The 22,974-nt window shown below is 30.8% G+C and overlaps 1 protein-coding gene across 1 annotated transcript; it reads right to left on the bottom strand.

Moving 5' to 3' along the window:
* Window positions 1-593: 593 nt before the first annotated feature.
* On the bottom strand, window positions 594-22,804 carry LOC113396589 (cathepsin O-like). The gene is made up of 6 exons (XM_026634582.2): window positions 22,529-22,804; window positions 22,028-22,338; window positions 8,379-8,511; window positions 3,699-3,892; window positions 2,328-2,447; window positions 594-2,017 (listed from the first exon to the last, which is right to left on the bottom strand). Exons 1-6 carry the CDS (start codon window positions 22,718-22,720, stop codon window positions 1,828-1,830), a joined length of 1,140 nt encoding a protein of 379 aa, XP_026490367.2. The 5' UTR covers window positions 22,721-22,804; the 3' UTR covers window positions 594-1,827.
* Window positions 22,805-22,974: the final 170 nt, after the last annotated feature.

Below are 22,974 nucleotides of genomic sequence, written 5' to 3'. Positions count from 1 at the left end.
GTTAATAAAATGTGAGTCTTTAAATTCGCATTCGCATCCCAAAACTGTTGTTATTCAACAGTTTCAACAAAAAAGAGTGACTAACTTTTTTTTTTTTTTAATATAAGAAATAACACATTCAGACAACAGGTAAAGGTATAATCGCTTGCAACTCTAATGCTTCAAGATTATTATTATTAAAAAAATTCACTGTTATTACCATGTAAACGTACTTATTTTAAGTGTGGGTAAATTACCCGCCAATTGAGTGATTCGTTATCTTATCATAACTAACCACAATAAATATTTATATACCATAATGTTGGAATGATAAAATTTGTATATAAAATACAAATATAAAAAATGTGACAAACATATTAGTATTTAAATAAGATAAAGATAAAATAGGTATTTAATTTTTTATCGTCATATGGATTTATAACTTATATGCTTTTTTTAACTGTATTTAAATTTACTATTTGCTTTACTGTTTTTTGAAAACAAATATAAATAATATAATATAAACGACATTGGCCGACTTTAGACTTTTTTTTTTGTCAGCCAATAAGGCAAGGGAAATAGAAAAATAGTAGAAATAAATATAAAAAAAAATGTTTAATTAAAAAATTTATTCGAGTAAAAAAAGTAATATTCTTACAAAAAAAATTTCATTGACTATTCATAAAGAAATAGCTTAAACAAGGCACGTTCACATATACCAGCACTTTTATTGATTACAAAAAAGTTCGTAAATAATTAAAAAAAATAAACGTAATAACGAAATACAATTAAATACACTTGTGTTTAAATCAATCTATTATATAAACCATAGATTAAACATACCAATAAAATGAAATGTAAACAAAATAATACAATTAGAATCAAAACATTCTTAAAATAAATTGCCCAACATTAAGCCGGGAATACACATAGCCATTAGCCAACACAGTGGCATCCTAGTTACTATCACGTTTATACATTTTTTTTTTTCAATTTCATTGTGTCAGATTATAATCCAATTTACTCGTATGTGTATTCTCAGCTTAAGTTAACTTTTTGCATTACTTTTATACCTTGACATTCAACTTGTACAATCCACCCAACTGTCTTTATAAATTCTAATTATATTATTTAGTTGTATATATGAGTATAAAAAGGTTGTTGTAATTATACGTAAAATAAACGTTTAACAAAAATAAAACTATATAATGGCAAGATTTGTTCGAAAGTGATGTAGCTTAAACTAACATGAGCTGTTTACTTAATTAATATATTTCTAATTATAACAACGTTATTAATGAGTCTTTTTGTTTACGTTATATCCTAGAAAACTTATCATTAAGAATCGATAGTATATTAAAATATTAATAACAACATATTGTATATCAAAGGACGGAAAATATATTAGATGACTTTTGAGCCTGTGACAACTTTTGTCTTTGGACAAAGAATTGTCTTAATCTGAGAATTGTTGATGAAAAACCCACAAGATATATTAATTAGAGCGTCAGTAAATTACAGATAGTATTATCGTAAATCGTATTTTGGGTCTTTCAATAATGATCAAATCTTCCCAAAAAAAATTTTTGTGAACAGATCTTATTAAGCTTAATTATTTTATGTATTATATCCAATAGATCGAACATGCACTGTGATATGATCCGACTTAAATCTGACTACAGAACTTCAAAATTATTCGAATGTTTTCATTACATACTAAGACATAAAAAAAAACCACTTTCGAGGTAAATTGGTCCCACATATCTTTTAAGTATAAAAATATCATTTGATTATCAAATATAAAGACACGTTTTTAATGGCAGCACAATTACGAACACCAATCAGAAGTTACGGTTTAATATCGACACTGGCAACTTCATTGGCGAGCCCGCAGATATTATCACCAATTGCCAATAGGATGTAACCATCGGTACCGAACATTTTACCCCAAGAATTTTTCGCGATGTAATATGGAACATCGGCACTTATATCGTAGCCCACCAACTCCACGGCATGATTGAGATCCAAGGGGCTGCCACTGAAAATGCAAATAACAGAAATTATTTCAATATATATTAAAAACGAGACAGGTATTTAACCTGTCTAGGGTTTTTATGACTAGAAACCGTCGTGGGCGTACGCTGAACTCGCAAAAGTTTCATCAAAATCGGTTGATGTTTTAAGTTATTGTTAACGCTTAGAGGACAAACATACTAATATTCATTTTTATTTATATGAATAGAAGAAGTTGTACAAACTTTTTTTGTATGTAAATAGTAAAACACTATTTAGTAACTCCTAACAAAAAATTGTAAAAATAAAAAGACTTTGATAATAGTGTTATCTACCTGCAGTGGAATTGAATAACTCCGCCGAGATAATTCTGCCAGGTGAGGGCGTTAACGGCGACAGCCACCGGGCCATGGGTCGCTATTAGTTGCAGAATCGTCTCCTCTTGCCCGATCAAGCTGTAAAGAATAACAACATTCATTTTCGTTCACTCATTCATTCATTTCATTCATGAATGAGTCTGAGCGAATCAATCAGATCTTGGAATAATCGGCGGAAGACACTGACCGTGACCAGCGTTCATTATTTTATAATAATTCTTGTATACGAGTATATTGAAAATCAAAATATACCTTATTTAAGTAGGCTTTTACAAGCACTTTTGATTTGATTGTTATTTAACAAAACTATATTATGTGAAGCTAAAACCGGTTCGAAATGTATATTCTACTGAAGAAATACCGGCAAGAAACCCAGTAGTTACTCTTTTTCAATATTTGAAATAAAAAATTGTTAGTTAAATACAATGATATATGTTTAAAATAAATATATCCTGCCTGGAAGCCAACAAGTATTGCAAGTAAACTGTTAGTTATATAATCAAAAAAATAAAACCAAAACATTCTTTATTCAAATAGGCTCATAAAATCACTTTTAAAACGTCATACAGTGTTGAATTAAATGGAAAGCGATCATCAGTTCGGAGAGTAGTTTATACCTAGAAGAACGATCGAGAATAAATATTAGCAGTTCGAGTGCGATATTCTTACACACAAGTAAAAAAAATAACCAATAATTAATCACTATATAAAAATAAGCTCAAACAAAAACATCCTAGACTATAATTTTTCAAAAGTAACTGAGAACATTGATGAATCTCTTGATCCTATTGTAAGAGTTTAAAATTTGTGCCGCAAGACAGTTACTAATTTGGACCAATCGTGTAACATAGATAACCAAACAAGAAACATACTTAAACTAAAAGTATGTAGTGGTATTTATTTTATTATCTACATTTGTTTTTAAACAATCAGCGTTGACTGAATTTTAAAAGACGCATATAATTTTTTCAACAATTAAAAATTTAACTTTTTAATAGATGCAAAGGGCCTTTAAGTACTCTTAATTGTCGTATGTATAACTCCTACATAGTACCCAACAGTCGCTTACCACCGTCTGTGCACTTAGGTCTTTTAAAATAGGCAACGGATTTTAATACGGTTCTCATAAATGAACAGAGTAATTCAAGTATTATGACAAAAGCCGAGTATTCCAAGTTTCCTAGCACAAAATAAAACAAGATTTTTCTTTTTTATTTATTCTACAATCTCGAAGTAGGAGGTATATATGCCCTTATTGTACGCGTGTGAAGCTGGATCGGGTCGCTATTGATCGCTACGATCCGTTAAATTATAATATAATGTACTCACTCGTCACAAGTGAATGACTTGACACGAACGCCGGTCGCGTTGGCTTTCTTGTGACAGACGCCATTGGTCAACTTCAAAGGATATTCATTGTCTGGTTGGATTGCGGTATCAGTTAACATCAGCCAGTCAAGCAAGAGGCAGATGTCGCCGCCCAAACAGCCGCTGTTGCCGAGACCGGCGCAATCGATCACTTCCTGCAAACAATCATAATCTTACATAAACATCATACTCTGACAATAAGTGACAATATAAATATATATAAATAAATAAATATAAATATTGGACAACATCACATACATTACTCTGACCCCAATTTAAGTAGCTAAAGCACTTGTGTTATGGAAAATCAGAAGTAACGACGGTACCACATACACCCAGACCCAAGACAACATAGAAAACTAATGAACTTTTTCTACATCGACTCGGCCGGGAATCGAACCCGAGACCTCGGAGTGGCGTACCCATGAAAACCGGTGTACACACTACTCGACCACGGAGGTCGTCATAAATAAATGTGTATGACATAGATACATATATAATATGTTTACATATTAATACGATTCATTTAGTTACATTATTATACACTGGTTCTACAATTGTGTGGTCTATGTTGGCCTGTCAATATTTAATGGACGAGTGGCCCCTCGACCCCTGACCGATTTTGGGCCCAGCGAGCCTTCTTTTGGTAACCTATACTCTCCAACCATAAGAGAAGAAAAGTCAAATAAACAACATTCGACAGCAAATTGCCGCAGACATAATTGGTCGAGAGCTTAATTAAACTATGAGATTCACTATGGATTTGCAAAAAAAATCGTTTTGAACTTCGACGAAACTGTTATCGGAATTTTGGAAGTAAAAATAAAGTGTATATAAGTAGTTAACTGTAATAGTATTGCATTACAAACAAAGATATATCAATCATAAAGTCTTGGTGGTGCATAACATAGCTGAGTTATTAACAAATCGCATAAAATACGTCAATCTAAAGTTTGTTTATCGAATTCCTACTTCGATTGGAACATATAGTCAATCGAGCAAGACATATAGACAAAAACAAGTACAATCTCAATTCCAACACGCTCGTAATCCAATGGGACGCAAATCCGACACGACCGCAGAGTTCAGGCGTAGGGCCAACTACTTTACAGTTTATGCTTTCCGCTTTACCGTTATGTTAAAGGTAGTATGTGGTAAGTAAAGCATTGACTATGCTTATTTTTATTGTTTCCATTTCCATGTAAATTATATAAACAAAAACACACATCTAATTATATTTTTAGAGTTAAATTTAATTACATAATAATCCGTGATCTCGTTTGCTATACGCGCGATAGCCTTTGCAAATATTTATAATCTTCAATTGTAGTCTTTAACTTTCATAAATATTATAACTTCATAAGATTTTGAATTAACATGATTACTTTTATTACTACAAGTATTTAAAACGGGATGCAGTCTCGTGATCTAGACATTCGTAGATAATTTCGAAATATCGAGCTCCACCGATTAAAAATAAAAAACATGGAAAATATGCCGTTTTAAATACTTGTAGTAATTATAACTTCAATATTCTGTAAGAATCGGGCTAACATTACTATATATTATTTTAATATTTATTAGTACGATGGGAAATAAACAGTAAGATTACTGATCATTGACCTATCGTTTAAATTTTTACATTAAATTACGATGACTTATTTACAGAAGATAGTTAGTACCGTCACAGACATTTCAGTAGACAATTTCAAGATCTACAATTCAGTATTACATTTAATAAAATCATTCTTACTTATCATACTTCAGTCAGTATGTTTTAAAACTTAGATTACTTATTTATTCTAAATCTATATATAGTGTTACACTACAAAATAACTAAAACAAACTAGCCAACTTTATTAACTTAGCGTGCGTGGCAGCCTTGCTTGATACTGGCCCAACGTCATACTACTTTACTAGTGTGCGTGTACTTAGCTGCTAAATGATAGCCACTTTTTTTTATTTGACGCTTTCTAGCTTTGTCAGTCTATCTAGACATAAAAATTATCAAAGTTAGAGCTCTTAAGCAACGTTTTAAACATTTCATACAAAACGTCAAATGACTTCGATTTTTAAAATTTAATACGATTTACAATTTTACCGGAAACATTATCTGAATACTTATGAACACGGTTTTATACAGGTTTTTTATTTTAAGGAAAAATCGACACGCGCAGTAAACGCTATTGTTTTATTTTATTTAAATACCTACTTAATTATATATGTGAATTACAATTAACTTTGTAATTCAATACAGTCATAATATTAAAATAAAGTTTAAAAAAAATGTAAGAACCGGTGCATTGAAATTTAGCCAGTAACCAACCAGTAAATTGAAAACAAGAATTTTGGAAGCCCATATTTGCAACAACTAAACCTGTTCTAAAAATACATACGTCAGAAGCCTTGAACAGGTCCAAATTTTGTTTTCGATGGCGAACGGAGTATTGATTCGTATTTCTTTACTTTTATTAAGAGGCAAAATAAAATACAATATAAACTGGATTCTAGTTAATGAACTAGCTAGGTTACATAGTCATTATTCGTATTTCTATTGAATTTTAATGAAGACTTTAATTAAAATAAAATAAAGTAAACATCACTACACTAAGCTGCATATTAATTAAAGTTTTGTTTCCAATTTTGTTTTAACATTGACATATTTTTACCAATTTCAAAAATATTCGTTAATTGACAAGTGTTGCCACATGCAATGAAACTTGTACTTTTTATTTAACATTCATTTTAAGCATGTATAGTTATTATTTTATCAAATTTTAGAAAAGTATAAATATTAATTACCGAGCACTTTATATTATTAATTTCAGGCATCAAGACCTATTACATAAATCAAATCAAATCAAATCAATTTTATTCAAGTAAACTTCACAACGAAACGTTTTTGAAATAAAATAATTAATAATTAATGGAATCAATACATTTTCGTCATCATCATCATCTTCCTGCCCTTATCCCAATTTTACTTGGGGTCGGCGCAGCATGTCTTCTTCTTCCATACTTCTCTGTTGTACGACATCTCACAAGTAACTTTCTAACCATATCGTCTTTATTTTCGTCGAATCAAATAATAACATGTATTTTATTTTAAGTGAATATACATTTTATTTATATTGTAATGTATTAAAAACGATGTAACAAAAAAACTATACAATAATAACAAAATAAAATATAAAAGAAACAAAAAGCAGGTACATAGCAAATAAATAATGTAACAATTAGTTGTTTTTTTTTTTTTCATAAAACAGCGCAGTGAATTGTAGCTGTGACTGTTCATTAACCGGATTAGAACAACATCGTTTCTTAATGTTTTTTTACATTTATTTCCAGTTTTAAATTATATGGCAGACTGTCCAATAATGTTGGTATAAGGTATTCTAAGGTCTGCCTACCGTAGGTATTATTACACCGGGGGACAATAAGTTTCGAGTATGTTACATTTCGTGTTCTTATTGGGATATCGGTCAATGTTTGTAAGTCTTGTTTAAAGTAGTTTTGTATAAGCAATGTATGTTTAAGTTTATCATGTATTGGCATGATTCCACAATAAGAGAATAGTTGATGATAATTACTTTTGCACTTACTTTTAATTTTGTACGGTACAAGGGTTTTTAATAGTCGCACTTGAAGATGGTAAATTGCGTCTAAGTGTGATTTACACGTTCCTCCGTAGCTACTGAGACCATATGCTATAATCGACTCCGCAAGTGACTTATATAATAATAATAATCTTATTTTGATTGGGATATTATTTTTTATAATAGAAAATTTTGCCAACATTGTACGTAGTTTATCACATACGTTGTTTATGTGTTCTGTCCACTTAAAGCGATCATCAATTATAAGTCCAAGATATTTATATTTATTAACTAATTCGACCGAATTACATCTACACGTCTTTAGTTTGTTTAGATGCAAACATGTATGGCTATGAGCAATTCGTTTTGGAAATACAGAGCTTCTGTTTTGGCTGGAGCTGATATACATAAGTTTAGTTTTACTAACGTTTATTACAAGGCCTGCGTCATGAGACCATTTTGTTAGTAAAGTAAAATCTGTTTGTAACTCTGTGAGTACTGTATTTACGTCAGTGTCCGCTGCTATAAGACATGCGTCATCAGCATACCGGTAAATATCACAGTTTTTAAACAAGTTGTTTACGTCATTAACATACGAAATGTAGTGTAGCGGTCTCAGTACTGAGCCTTGCGTCGTGCCTTCTGAAACTTGAATTTTGTCACTGTATTCGTTACCAATTTTAACTTGATACGATCGATTTTTTAAGTAATTTTCGCATAATTTTTTTAAGGGTCCTCTTATCCCACAGTTATCTAATTTCTCAATAAGTTTATCATGTCGTAATGTATCAAACGCCCCACTATAATCGATAAAGACAATTAGCACATGTTTTTTGTCATTTAAATATTTATTGATACTATTGGTGAATTTAGACAAGAGTTGTGACGTACTTTTTTGAGACTGAAATCCATATTGTGTATTGTTTATTATATTATTGTCTGTGTATATATATTTTTTTCGACGTGTAGTGTGCGTATGTGTAAATGTCCATAATTGAGCGTGAGCGTTTACTTCAATTCGAATTTTTTTTTTTAAACATCTCACCTGTACACTGAGAGAGCTCAGCTTTCCCGTATTTATTGCAGCCATAGCCTCCATGGTACCAACGGTACTGAACGCCCAGCAAGCGCCGCATAGCCCTTGGTCCCTAACTGGACCTATTACGCCCTTTTCTCTCCTGCAAAATAAATATTGATCCTTTCAAATATATTTGTAAATATTATGCTTTTGTTAACAATAACAAAATATAATAAATCCAACGAAAAATAAAACAAAAAGCATGTATAATCAACCATAGAAAACATATTTATGGCTATTTAAAAACTAAGATCTTTTAGTAAACGATCTCAACAATAGCACTTTTTTAATTTTATTTTTGGCAACATAAACAAAAAAATAAACAAAAACCAGTTACATAATTGTTTATTGCACGCCGATTACACAACCAAAAAAAAAATTGGTAGCTTATGCTTTATCGCTTTATAGCAATTTCTTTCAAGCAACCTTTGGTTCAGTACATTGACATACAGGTCAGTGGTGTATTTGTATGTGTACCAATAACTAAATAACAATACCTTACATATAACATCTTATATATTAATAGCGTAAGCCGATTTTTGTCCCAGTGATTATGGGACGATAGCTGCACATAAAAAATCGGTTATGGTCTCAAAATGAATAACGTAAACAAAATTAAAGTAAATTGTCATCGAAAAACTCAAATTCTAACTTAATGTGTACTATTTGACATTTTCAAAATTTCATTTAAAAAAGGTTTCATAGTTTTAGCGCCAAATTTAAATGAGTGACTTGCAGTTTACCATGAAATAAAATCAAAACAAAACCTGTCATAGGTTTCGAAATTCCCAAAAAAGTTTCGCATGAGATCCACTTGTAGAAAATAAATATGTCAAAATTCACAAATTAATATTACATAAATATATACGACACACGATCAATGTATTATCATGAAATGGGTTTATTTAAAAAATACGAAAGTCGTTTGGCATTAATGATGCCGTTCTAAAAACAGTTTGACAGCTCGTTTGAATACAGAAATAGACATAGTTTTTTTTTAATCAAAAGGAGAATCATTCCATATTTTAATCGCCGGGTAATTCAAGAATTGGTCAAATAATGTAATCGTATGAAAAGATAATCTAAAATCAAACAATTTAATCATTGTACTGTTAGTTTATTACTATTACTACGTTTAAAAACTCCGTCCCAACTTCGTACGGGTAAAATCTAAAATTCATATATAGTTTCATCCTATTTCTCCCATTATGTTGAAATTAGCTTAGCGAATACTTACGTTATAAAATCATTTAAAATAAACCTATGCTTCAAATTTCAACTTTCTAGAATAAGTAGTTTCAGCTTTTCGTGCGTTGATAAATCATGACGGGACAAACGAAAGATTATTAATAACTAACTTATTAATGTTTATTATTTAATAATTCTTTTTTCTTTTGTAATGTCATGCATGTACCATAAAACTCAACTATCGAATATAAAGGTAAGTAAGATGCTTATTCATATTATTTGTTTGTTCGCAATGCATACAGAAATAACAATGATTTATCAAAATCATATTTTCCATAATATGTGAACATATTTATTTAATTCATATATAATAGCGATACGATACATCGCGTATACGTCATCGTAAGTCCATATGTAATGACGTACTAAAACTTACGTTGCAACTAATTCGCTATAATCTTGCAACAATGACGCATCTTCCTCTCTTTAAACTCTAATATCATTTTTATTCTAAATATAACAAATTAAGGATAATTAGTAAGGACATATATATATAATTACATATACTTAAACATTGGTCGAACCTTTTATTGACACGCCATCTAACGCAAAAGTAAGTTTCCAAATCATACCAATAGATCATCAGATTTGTTCATTTAACCCAACCAACAAAAGAACAAAATGATTTTTTATGTTATATATGTAGGCGGACTGGAAAATACTGGCACATTGCCATGGCGCATCATTCATTCATCATTCAATCATTGGTACCAAAGTCTATGTGAAGTGCATGCATTTAAGAAATAGAAATAATTCCTCATATCACCAAGGCATCAACACCTGTTTCGAGAAATATATGATGATACCCACCCAGACTGTAATACCTCGAAAACAGACATTGGCAGTATAGATTTTAAAAAAAAATTATATGTTTTTTTAAATAATTATCAATTTGTTCGTATAAAAAGACCGTAACCTTTTTTAAGTGACACTCTATACAGTAACCGTACTTTAATAAAACTCAGCTTCACGTCAAATAATCCTACAATGTGGAAGACAAGACTGTCTGTACTTATCCTATTTCATATATTTTTCAAAAGTTCAAAAACACGTTATGCAGATCCGAAAATCAATCAAAAATCGTAATTGTTTTGTCATAAAGAATATAATTAATTACACATTCGAAATACATATATTCAGGCATTCCGTAGGAAAAATACTATGCTAACAAAAACGAGTACAGTGTTTTATATAAACGTGGCCATATAGAAAGGCCAACGTGGCTGAGTATCAGACACGTTGGCCTTTCTATATATCTATATCTAAAAGTATTTGAGCAAATCTTGGATCACAGTTATTGGTGACAAATTCATTTTATATTCAACTAGCAAAACCCGACAAACTTTGTCCTGTATTTGTATATTTCATGGTGGTGGTAGGCGGACGGGTAGATATTCCACCTGATGGTCACCACTGCTCAGTCATTGACAACGTAAAGGTAACCACTCCTTACATCACCAATGCGCCACCAACCTTAGGAACTGAGATGTCATGCCTTGTGCCTAGAGTTACCTCTAGATCTGATCACATCGATACTCTTCTTATTGGCAGTACAATATATGATAAGTAGGCGGAGCCTAGACAGGCTTGCACAAAACCCTACCAAGTAAAATTGTATAACATACAAATCTTCATAGCGATCATTCGAACGTTATAGAAGTAGATTCGATGAAGGGCAAGCGTTGCACACAAGTGAATACTGAATAAACCGTAAAAAGAGCTTCGTGACGTAGGATAGACAACAAACACATACCTGAAGAGACATAGTCGAGCGACTGAAGATTGACCCATAACTTTCAAGCCAAAATCTATAACTCAGCAATTAAGATTACTGAGGAAAAAATGGCCGGGTAATGATAAAAAAACATGTACCGATTTTCATTGTAAATGGTAAAACGATGTAATCTTAATTCGATTGTTAATAACAATCTTAAACAGGCAGGATCCATTTTTTGTAACATACCCATAAAATTCATGGGTATGTTACAAAAATACAGATTTATATTTTCATCTCTTTCTATCATATGCAATTTAACATTCGAAAGAGGAAGCAGTGTAACCATACGACGTTTATTTATAAGATTTAATTATATATTAGTTGTTTTCTGTTTATGGATAACCAAAACATACAACATTACGATAAAAAAAATCAAACATCAAAAAATATTTATAAGTTATAAAGTTACTAGTACCACATCGCAACTTAGCCCAAAACCACAAAATAAAAAATAAAAAAATTTAAAACAACTCAACAGAACAAAATAAAATATCCGAACGTGACCTCAATCAGTAAAGTTATTTATAAGTTACGACGTACTTAATATGCAGCTTTACGAATCTAAATAAATAAGTAGATATAGACTCATTAAAACATAACACATTAAATAAGCAAAAATAATCATATTTATTTATAAATTAGAAAGTTGCATCGCTATAGTTTATAAAATATATAATATTTGATAATTATAATAATACAATTCTTGAAGTTGAAGTAAAAAAAAATATATATATATGTGTATAATTGTATAATGTGTATAATATACTTCTGTAGGCTGTTATTCTAGTCATGCAAAGCCTGATCGGATAGCCAGTCATAATTATAAAAAATCAAATTCAAATTTGGCTATTCGAAAAAGGATACAAAGCAGACATACATATTTCAAAACAAAACCTGTTTCGACACATCGAATATTTCTAAAAATATAATCCTTGTTCAGATAACAGTGTATATATTTTATATGTGATCACGTATACGCCGATGCGAAGATGTCTTATATACTGATGAAGAGGATTTACTAAATACCTTTATGACCAGTGGTCTACACTCCCTAAATATAAATTGTTTTTTTTTTTGCTTTTATATAAATAAAAAAAAAAACATTACGTATTACATTACGTAGTATTATAAAAAAAAAGACTATATAAGATTAGCGTTCGATCATTGTTCGATATGACCATAATCATTATTGAATATTTGAGGAACACATATCAAATGAATTTTTAAATTTCGAACGTTTCTTTTTTACTTTTATTTCCATTTTTATCGATAACATTAAAGCTCACAACAACAAAAAAATCGGTTAACAAACAGAGAATCAAAAATACTGAAATGTTATATTTTTAAATTATAAAAAGGTGTGGAGTGTTTGATTTTTAGGCAGTATGTATAAATTCAGTTGTGTCTTATGTTATTTTTTTGGTTTAAGAGTAAGTAGTGAATTTCGGGCCGGTTCTCCTTGCTATAATCTACTTTCCAAAAGTGCGATTGCTTAATTCAAAAGTGCTTGTAAGCCGACTTGCATGAAGCAATCTTGCCAATTCCAATGTCTAACTGGATATTTTATACATTACTTAGACAAATGGATAAATTTCATTCATCACCTGAGAGGGTGAAACTAAAGACCAAACTTCCATACAAACGTTTGGAAGTTCATCATTTTAAAAGGTTAGAAATATGGAAAAAAAATATTTAGGAATCTGTTTATGACGTAATTGGTGATGAAAGTTTTTGTTAATACATCTGTTTATAAGTAAAAGATCAACGTTAGTATTTTGTGATGGAATATCCTGTCGGGTAAACGGCTAATATTATTATATTTTATATTAATATTTGTATCCCTACTTTTCCTATTTTTCTTCGTACCATTTTCGAATTTATATATTTTTGTTTTGTTTAGTTACTTGAAAATTTATATTATAATACCTACATTGCTACATTGTTATTTAACACAAGATATACCTATCGATCACTAGACTCAATAGTTGCTGTATTATATTTATTAAATTATAAAAATAAAAAACTTATTTTAAAACATTCATTTTCCGTGCGATTCTAGAACGGATATGTAATAAAACAAATATTTAAAAAAAGAATACACAATGAAGTAAATACATTTGTATATTAATCGGGCTACATAAATTTGTATAAGATAATCATAATTCACTAATCAAAATATTACAAAAAATCCGAAGTATGAATTTTTATTTATAAAACTGCATTGGACTCACGAGTACGTTGCCCGCGTCTTGTATATTCTCGCCATACAAACAGAACCAGTATTTTTCTATTTATAAATATATATTAAGACTCAACACTCATGTGAAATATCTCGCGAACTAAGAATTATTAAAACTAAATAGTTAAATGAAATATTATTGTTGATAGAATCGTGCCTACATTGATCGCAATATTCAATATTAGAATATCATAGCATTTATGGCTTTGGAGCAAGCTAGTAAACATTATAATGATGTGTATACTAATAACATTTCATACAAATAAAAGTTAAAATCGATATTGATACTTGATTAGGTCCAGCATAAGAAGATCCTACAGCGCTACAGCGCTTCCATTTATAAAAACAGTAAAGGACAAAAAAGATAATTATTCATATGTTGCAATTTACTAACATAATTTAGTAAAATTAGATTAGTTTTTAGATAGTACAAGAGATTTGAATAAACGAGAGAAAAAAGTTACCGGAGCACAAGGCGAAGCAGGCGACCTAATAGCGGTTGTGTTTTATTACTCTTTATTAAAAAAAAAAAAAGAATATACTAAAAACTTTTCTTGTTTTATACATTAAAGAAAATCAATTAGACATAAGGGTTTTTATCAAGGTTATGTATAACGCATAATACATAATTTGATAATTTGTATATTAATTGTTACTCGGCCGAAGAACGGGACGAATTATCATGTATAAAACTCGGTGACCTCGTCGTAGAATAGGACAGAGGACAACTTTATAATTAATTTTTTTTATAAAAAAAATATATTTTATAGTGCCTTATTAAATATTTAAGCGTGTCGGTGGCTAGGCGGCAATAAGACAATACGACACGACAACAGCGGTCGTTTATTTTAATAGGATTACAATGTTATACAAATTCCAAAAACACCGTCGAATTTATGTTTATATTAATAATAGATGTGATTATTTGATATAACATAGCTGATATATTTCCAACTCGATTTTTATGTAAAATAATTATAAAACGATTAACTATATATTTTAATTTTAGCTGATATGAATTCACTCTTATTAATGTAATGAAATTATAATAATAAATTAATAAAATTATTTATACAGAAAAATCTAGAAGCTACTGGACGCAACACAACACAAATTATATATATTTGTATGTATAATAATTCGGTCCTCTAGACCAAAGATTTTGTAAAACGATTGTGATAGAAATACTTATTAAGCAGTTACATTTACAAATATTATAATTATATAATTAACTCATATTTTGTTATTGTATCCGATTTCAGAACGTAATTCGTATGGCTTTAAAAATGTTTTGCCGCGCAAATTTAGAAATAAAAAAGACGGTTACCGATTTAATGGCTAGGAGATTTTTGTCGAATATTCTCGAAATAAATTTTATTCTAGTAAATTTGGTTTTAATTATCTGGTAAAATAAGGCTTCTATGCTAAGGAAATCAGGATTTGTCCGAGATAGTACGTCCGTCTGTTTATATTATAATACACGTCACCTTATAATAATTGTTGAGATCAGTTTCACGCGTGGGATTGAGACGGCTAGCGGTGGACCTGTCCGTCAATATACGCACTACTTGACTTTTACTACTCGCCTTGTGTACTTATTCAGTTACAGTACAGTTATTTCCACAGTATAATGTCGTATGGCATCCTACTCTGGGGTAATGCAGCTGACATTAATACCATTTTTGTACTGCAGAAGAGGGCTATTCGTGCAATTTATAACCTGGGCCCAAAAGATTCGTTAAGAGGTAAATTTAAAGAAATTAAAATAATGACTGTCGTTTCTCAATTTGTTTTTGATAATGTTATGTATGTACGCAAAAACATAAATGATTTTCCTAGTGATTTCCCAATTGTGACGTACATTCTATTAACACTAGGAACAAGAAAAACTTGTTACTCCAAGTACCCGATTACACAGGGTTAGTAACTCTTTTTTGGGGCAATGTATACGTTTTTACAACAGGATCCCAGAAAACGTTCAAAATTATTCAATTATAAAATTCAAAAGAATCGTTAAAGAGCATTTGTGTGCTAAAGGATATTACAACACTAATGACTTTTTAATTGACTGCACACCTTGGGAATAAAATGATCGCCTCCAGGCTGTTTCAAATAGCTAAAATATAATTATTATTGTGCAAAATGCAAAATGAAAAAAAGAAAAAAATATCCCACTGAGTTTCTTTCGCCGGTTCTTCTCAGGTCAGAGGTGTTAATTTCCGAACCGGTGATAGATTTTTGACTATCAATAAGCAACTGTAAACACTTCTATATTGAATAAAGATTTTAACTTTGACTTTGACTTTAGGTGTATTTTTATAAAACTTGTATGGCAACAACATCTGTTCGGAATAAAAGATAACTTTCTGAACATACATTTTGTCATAACTAACATTATGTTAGATCTGTTGTCCGTCCAGCTACGTACCAGTAATATTCATAAAAAAATATTCTATTCCAAAAATCTTTCTTAGCGAGTATCTACACTAATATCAATCAATCGGACCTATAATTGCCGAGATCTTGTGATGAGTTAGGCTGTGGTATTTTGCTTATATATAATGAACAAATATATATAGATTTGATAACAATTATTGATGTAGATGAGCGATTATAACATGTCTTTATAACTTATAACCTAGCATATATTTTTTTAAATGAAACACAATGGGCAACTTTAGAGTAAGTGCCAAATGTTAAGATACCAACAGACACTAGTGTTTTTAGATCAAACGTCATCGAAAACAGGCACAAGACACATAAAATGATCATATAAATACACAATAATGTTACAATAATGTTATTGTTTTGCATACGTGACATTCAAAGTTTATCTTATGTTCATAAATAACGTTATAAAGTCAATGGTTGTAAAAAGTTATATTATATATTCAGGTGACATTATTTCATTAGAACTGCATGATTTTTATATTTATAGAACTTAAATAATAAAGATTGGTTTGTGTGTTTGTTCGTAAAAAACTTTTTGTTTTCCTCGTCGAGATCTGAACTTAGAGATATCTCTCCGATTCAAAAAATAGCTAATTACAATGTTGCGCGGTCTGTTTACATAGCTCTTTCACATTTAATGGCTTCTTAATTTATTTTTTTGTATATTTCTCGCGTCTTTTATATTACTTTAATTACAAAAACTATCGATAAAGACGTTACAAAAAGTTTGCAATAATGACATTGTGAATAAGAAAACACTGGGAGTCTAAAAGAAACCGCGTGTAAGTTTATGGAGGTCCGATGCCGGCATTGTTCTTTACAGTTTATTGAGGCTAGGCCAGGATGTTCACTTGGTGGTAGGACTTTGTGCAAGCCCGTCTGAGTAGGTACCACCCACTTATCAGACATTCCACCGCCAAACGCGGTTGTGACTACCTACCATTAGGTGGTGAGCAGCTCGTCCGCCTACAGATATCATAAAAAAAGGCACCGTCACCCAACACAATCAGCAGACTGCTCTAAATTATTCGTTATTTGAATAATTATTTACAGTGAAAATTTTCAAAGATGAGGCGGCGGAAAGCTCCTTTACAGAGTTCATCGATTCCCGTCACGATTTCTTTAGCAGAGGCATCAGGCCGTTTAAAATAAAAGCATGATAGAACCTTCCAATAACCTTACGAAAAAGGTCTTAAGCCAGGAGTGAGATGTTTAAATGAAGTTATATTTAAATTTAAAAAAAAAGTTCCTTTTAAAATGGGGTAGTCAATATTCTCCAATTTTCTTCCTCAATATGGGGCGATTTTAAAATAAATTATTGGACACTATTTAGCAAAACATAAGACTCAATACACCCATCTTTATCGTACTGATCATCATGTTACACCACAAGTATAATTATGACAGATATAACTATTTTATTAGAAGTGTCACTGTCAACATACATATTGTAAGACAATTTACTCTCCATTGTTCACAATAACAGACTCCACAGATTCTTAGGTCTGTGGTATTTTGAGTTTCCTTTTTATATTAAATATTGATATTTTCTAGCTCAATTACATTATTTTTAATATTAATGATGACTGCAATTCTATTTAATAATTATCTTGAATAACTAATAGGTTTAAAACTCTAATTGTTTAGCAAAGTCAATTAATTTAATGATGTGACCTAACTTTTTGTAATATGTAACATATTACAAAAAGTTTAGTAATTAACCTAATCTATTCAAAATGTAATACTTATATATATATATATATATTATACTATATATGGGTGGTTATCTGAAATTTGGTTATGTTGGCAATTTTCACAATATTATAAAAATATTGTCCAATATTTGAAACTACTAAGCGATGTTATAAAGTCCATTTAGTTCGGTCATTCATTTTGATATATATGATAATATTCTTTATTTCCAAAAATTGACATTTCTTATTCCAAATATCAGGCCCTAGCCATGTAAGATCTCACGAATTTAGTATTAATTTCACTGCAATTATAATTCTATAACAATAATTTGATCAAACTCTATTTAAATTCGTTACTTAAACATTAATAACATTATCATTACGATTTAATACATAAAAACAATATGTTTCATCACATTATTTTAAGTCAAAAAGTGTAAGCGATAAAAAATATCAGGCCCTACTCATTTACAAAATTCAAAAATATGTGCCATCCAAGTATATGGCTTTTTCATAACTCACTCAATACGATAGCATCGGTGTGAAGTTGGTTGCAAACACGACTCAAGCTGCGGCAGCCATTTTGTTATTAGTGCGGTCGCCGACTTCGCTGCGGAAACACGTGCTGTGCCAGTCAAACTCTCAGGCCCTAGGTAAGTCGTTTTGAAGATACTTTATTACTAATTGATCTAATTACTTATTGTAAATATGAATTCGGTCAGCCTTGTTATTTTTACTGAGAATTGGTTTTGATGTCGATTTTAAATAATAGGTTTCATTTGATTTTGTTTCGTTTCGTCAGTCCCTAGACCCTAAGCCCTAGTCGCTGTTTCGACTAGGCTCTGACGTCACATCTAGGGACTGATGATCATACTGTGTGATGCATGGTTTTAAACATAATAGCAATTTATTTCTTTTAGAATATGTCGCCAAGAAAGAAAAAAACTTTGTCTAAAGAGGAAATTGCAGAAAAAAAGTATGAACAGGCAAAAAGGCGATTGGAAAAAATAAAAAATGACCCTGTTTCGCTGGCAGAGTACAAAGAAAAGGAAAGACTAAAATACCTAAAGAAAAAGGACTACGGAAATGTGTAAAAGACATGACTCCGCGTAAGCACAGAAAGGCAATGAAAAACTGGGTAGCCTATTCATCTGATTACAGAGAAAAACAAAAGATTGGTGAAAATATAGACAAATACGTGGACCAAAATACGCCACCACCATCGGAAGATGAAATCATTCCTAAGATTCCTTTATTAAATACTAAAAGAGAAGCTGAAGCTAGAAGGAGGAGTATAGTTCAAAGAAAAAAAAGAAATAGTATACTGAAGAGGAAGGACTTACTAATTGAAAATTTAAAGAAAAAACTTGCCAGCAAACAACAAAAATAAAAAAACAGAAGACTAAGGCATAGAATGATTAAAAAGAAGCACGCACTGACACCAAAAAGTAAAATTGAAGAAATGGCCAACGACCCTAATCAAAAAGAAGAATTGATAAAAAAAGCGTTATTTGGCGATATTCTTCAGAGACAAATATTAGATAAAAAGATTGAGACACATAAAGAAAAAACCTGCTTAAAAACGATTTTGTCCAGTCCACTCACGCATAAGTATAAGATATGGAGACTTGGAAACAAAGCCATTACATATAAAAAGATGGGATTTAATATTTCAAAATATGAAGCTAAGCGAAAGAGAATGAGAGTTGAAGAAATCATACACAAGTTTTATGAAGATGACAATAATAGTCGTTGTGCAGCAGGAAAGAAAGAATACATCACTCGCAAAAAAATTAAAAAACAAAAAAGATATTTGCTGGATTCCTTGAAAAACTTGCATCAAAAGTTTCTCAATACGAGTTTGATGAAAATTCGTTCGGTATAATTCGTTCTGCAAAATGCGTCCATTTTGGGTTGTTGTGCCTAGGCTTAGAGACCGTAACACCTGTGTTTGTGTTACTCATGACAATATCGATTTAAAATTAAGTGCCTTAAAACATGCAAATGTTCTTGACTTTGCAACATATTAAACTGCACTGGAATCAATTTGCTGTGATCGTTATTCGGTAAAATGCTTAGCGAGAACTTGCCACGACTGCTCGATAAAGATTTTACCATACAAGGAGTTTGATAATAGTATGGACATTGCAGTCAAACAATGGAAGCATAGCAAGGAGTTGATTAAGGACATTAAAACTAAACAGGATCGATACGTCACAAAGTACAAGAAAGAGATGTACAACTTAAAACCTTGTGATTTAGTTATGCAATTAGAAGAGAGTGATCTTCCAAAATTATTCCAACATGAACAAGAACATCGTCCATCAATATAAAATGATTAAATCTTTGAAAGAATCACTTACAGAAAAGGATGCAGTAATTCACATGGACTTCTCGGAAAACTACACCTAAATGCAACCAAGAAATACAGTCGTATCATTTTGGCGGCTCCAGGACTCAAATTTCTTTGCATACAGTTGTGTTTTACACAAAAGATAAAATAACATCTCATTGTACTGTGTCGTTAAATTTATCTCACAACCCTGGAGTCATTTGGGCACATTTACAGCCTGTCCTCATAGAATTGCCATCCTCTGTAGAAAACCTGCATTTTTTGAGTGACGGTCCTGTAACCCAATATCGAAATAAAACAATGTTTTATATTTTGGGCTGCAGAATCCAGGATTTCTATCCACTAGCAATGAAATACATGTGGAATTTCCATGAGGTGGGACATGGGAAAGGGGCACCAGATGGAATCGGATCAACTCATAGCTCAGAGAGGTGACATAGCAAACTTGTTCGACTTTGTAGCTGTACTTTGAGAAAGGTGTCCAAATATTCAGATCTCTGTTATCAAAGATGTTGACATAGAAAAAGTTAACAAAATGATTAAGAAACATGAGAAAGAGCAGAAACCGTTTAAAGGAACTCTCTTAGTGCATCAAGTCTCGGGTCATATTCATAACCCTAATAAACTTGTCTTGAAGTCACTAAGTTGCTTCTGTAATAATGTCGGTTGTGATCATTATAACTTGGGGACTATAACTTACCAAACCAATAAACAGCGGCTTCAAGTTTCAGACATTTTCTGAAGATGCCGTTAGCAAGTATGAGCCACATTGGTCAAGAAAGGTCTAAAATGAGCTATGGCAGTGGAGATTTTGTTCTAGTTAGGTTAATAATGAGAAGAAAAGGATACCAATATGCCGCAATTTGTTCAAAATATGATGATGAAGTAGGAGAGCTGACAGTTAATTTTTTTAAAGTTTGCAGTGAAGATGGTACAGTATTTAAAATAAATGATAATGATATTGCCGACGTGCCTTACGAAGATGTTTTAGAAAAACTGCCAGTTCCTAATCTAATCGTCAAGAGAAATACAATATTTTACAAATTTAAAAAACCAGTAAATGTTTACGAGAAGTAAAACAAATAGTGATGAAAATAAATATGAGGTACTAGGTACTAAGTCTGAATATTGTGTTCAAATTATAATTTAGTTACTTAGAACTATATAAGGCTGATTATTTAAAGCAATTGTTAATTTTTTAAAGAGTATTAGTTTGTAATTAATAAACTCAAAGTACAATTTGATTGTTAAGAAATATTGATACATTATTTTTGTGTGCATAATTAATAAGATAAATCCTGTGATATAGTTCATTGAATTTGTGAATTTAAGAGACAATTTGTTGTTACAGTTGATTTTACAATAAAAATGTGATTTGATATAATAACTGCCTTTGGTGTCAGTCCCTATCATGTCTCGTCAGTCCCTAGAACACTGATTTTAAAAAATCATAAATGTCTCCAAAAATATTAAGTAAAGTGACTGGCAGTTTTAGATGCAGCAAAGTAAATGTTATACCCACAGCATAGAATATAAACTGTTCTGATTTTTTACTAAAAACACCACTTTCAAAATTATGTCATAAGTTAACCAAATTTCAGATAACCACCCATATATACATGATTATGTTCTACCCATGGGCTATATAGCTGAGCCGTATCTTGTGGAATTAGATCAGTTCTCCTAACAACATAGTTACCACTGGTTAAATCAGAAATTGTCCCACAAGGTACGCAAACAGGGCTACATCTGAGAGCCTAGAGGCCTAGGTATTAAAGGGCCACAAATTTTATTTTATTTTATTTAAAAAACAAAAAAATTATTCATTAATTAAAAAGTAATTAGTTAACTCACCAGTCGACACGCAGTGGAATAGCAGCCCGTCGCTTTCTTATAAGAATATTCTTATTTCCATTGTGTATTTCATTATCATGTTGATGTGACACAGTATATGCATCTCTATCATTCATATAATTTTTATCAGATCTCCCTCTGTGCCTATTCCTCCTAGTATTTCTGTTATGGTGTGGTTTTTCATCTGATAGATGTATTTCTTGAAACTCGGCTTTGGACAAGTCGGATAACTTTGTAAGGCCATACTTAGCTCTCAGGTGTTCAGGACCTTTGGATGCTGAATTTAACGTTTCTATTTCTTTAAGGGAATGCTAAAAAAAATTAGTAATACGTTATAAGATAAACTTTTTTTTAAGATAATACGATAATGTTGTCGATTTCTTTAACTTTGTTATAATTTAATGTTATTGACCCCTAATGATATTTCTTAGCTAAGTTTGAAGTCGTAATGATTTTTTTTCCCTATTTATTATAAGATTTATTGGATTTGTAGGTACTTACACAAAAATGTTCAAGTCTTGTTTCATATTCGGTTAAATTATATTTGTATGTTTTGTTGAAGTTTTGTATATAACTGTCGAAAATTGGTCGAAGTTCGTCCTTAGTTTTGCTCTTTGGATAAGTAAGAGGAATAACAATGAATAATAAGCCCACTAATGTTAATACAAGAATCCAATTCCACCATTTTTTCATTGTTACTGATTCAAACAAAATTCAGAAAACACCGACCACTCAATGGGAGCCCATTATCAGTAATGTTTTATTTAATTTGAATGACATTGACATCTTGTTTCGACATTATCTGACACATAACAGTTGGTGTGTGTTAGTCATCCGATTACAGATAATATATTAATTTAAAGCTTAACATTCATGTTACATGATATCTCTCATTGTGAAGAGTTGTTTGCAGTTCATCAAGTGTCCAACAAGTATCATTTCAAGGG

This window comes from Vanessa tameamea, chromosome 22 (genome assembly GCF_037043105.1).
Source record: "Vanessa tameamea isolate UH-Manoa-2023 chromosome 22, ilVanTame1 primary haplotype, whole genome shotgun sequence".
In the NCBI taxonomy this organism is placed as follows: Eukaryota; Metazoa; Arthropoda; class Insecta; order Lepidoptera; family Nymphalidae; genus Vanessa; species Vanessa tameamea.
The sequence above is the reverse complement of the archived record's forward strand: the minus strand, read 5'-3'. Positions and strand labels throughout refer to the sequence as shown.

What these genes read in the sequence shown, in the direction of transcription:
- LOC113396589 (XM_026634582.2), bottom strand. Translation starts at nt 22,720, where the DNA reads ATGAAAAAATGGTGGAATTGGATTCTTGTATTAACATTAGTGGGCTTA. An exon ending in CAAGACTTGAACATTTTTGT is followed by an intron (nt 22,339 to 22,528) that starts GTAAGTACCTAC and finishes AATTTTTTTTAG; the next exon opens with CATTCCCTTAAAGAAATAGA. An exon ending in AAGTCATTCACTTGTGACGA is followed by an intron (nt 2,448 to 3,698) that starts GTGAGTACATTA and finishes TATTCTTTACAG; the next exon opens with CTTGATCGGGCAAGAGGAGA.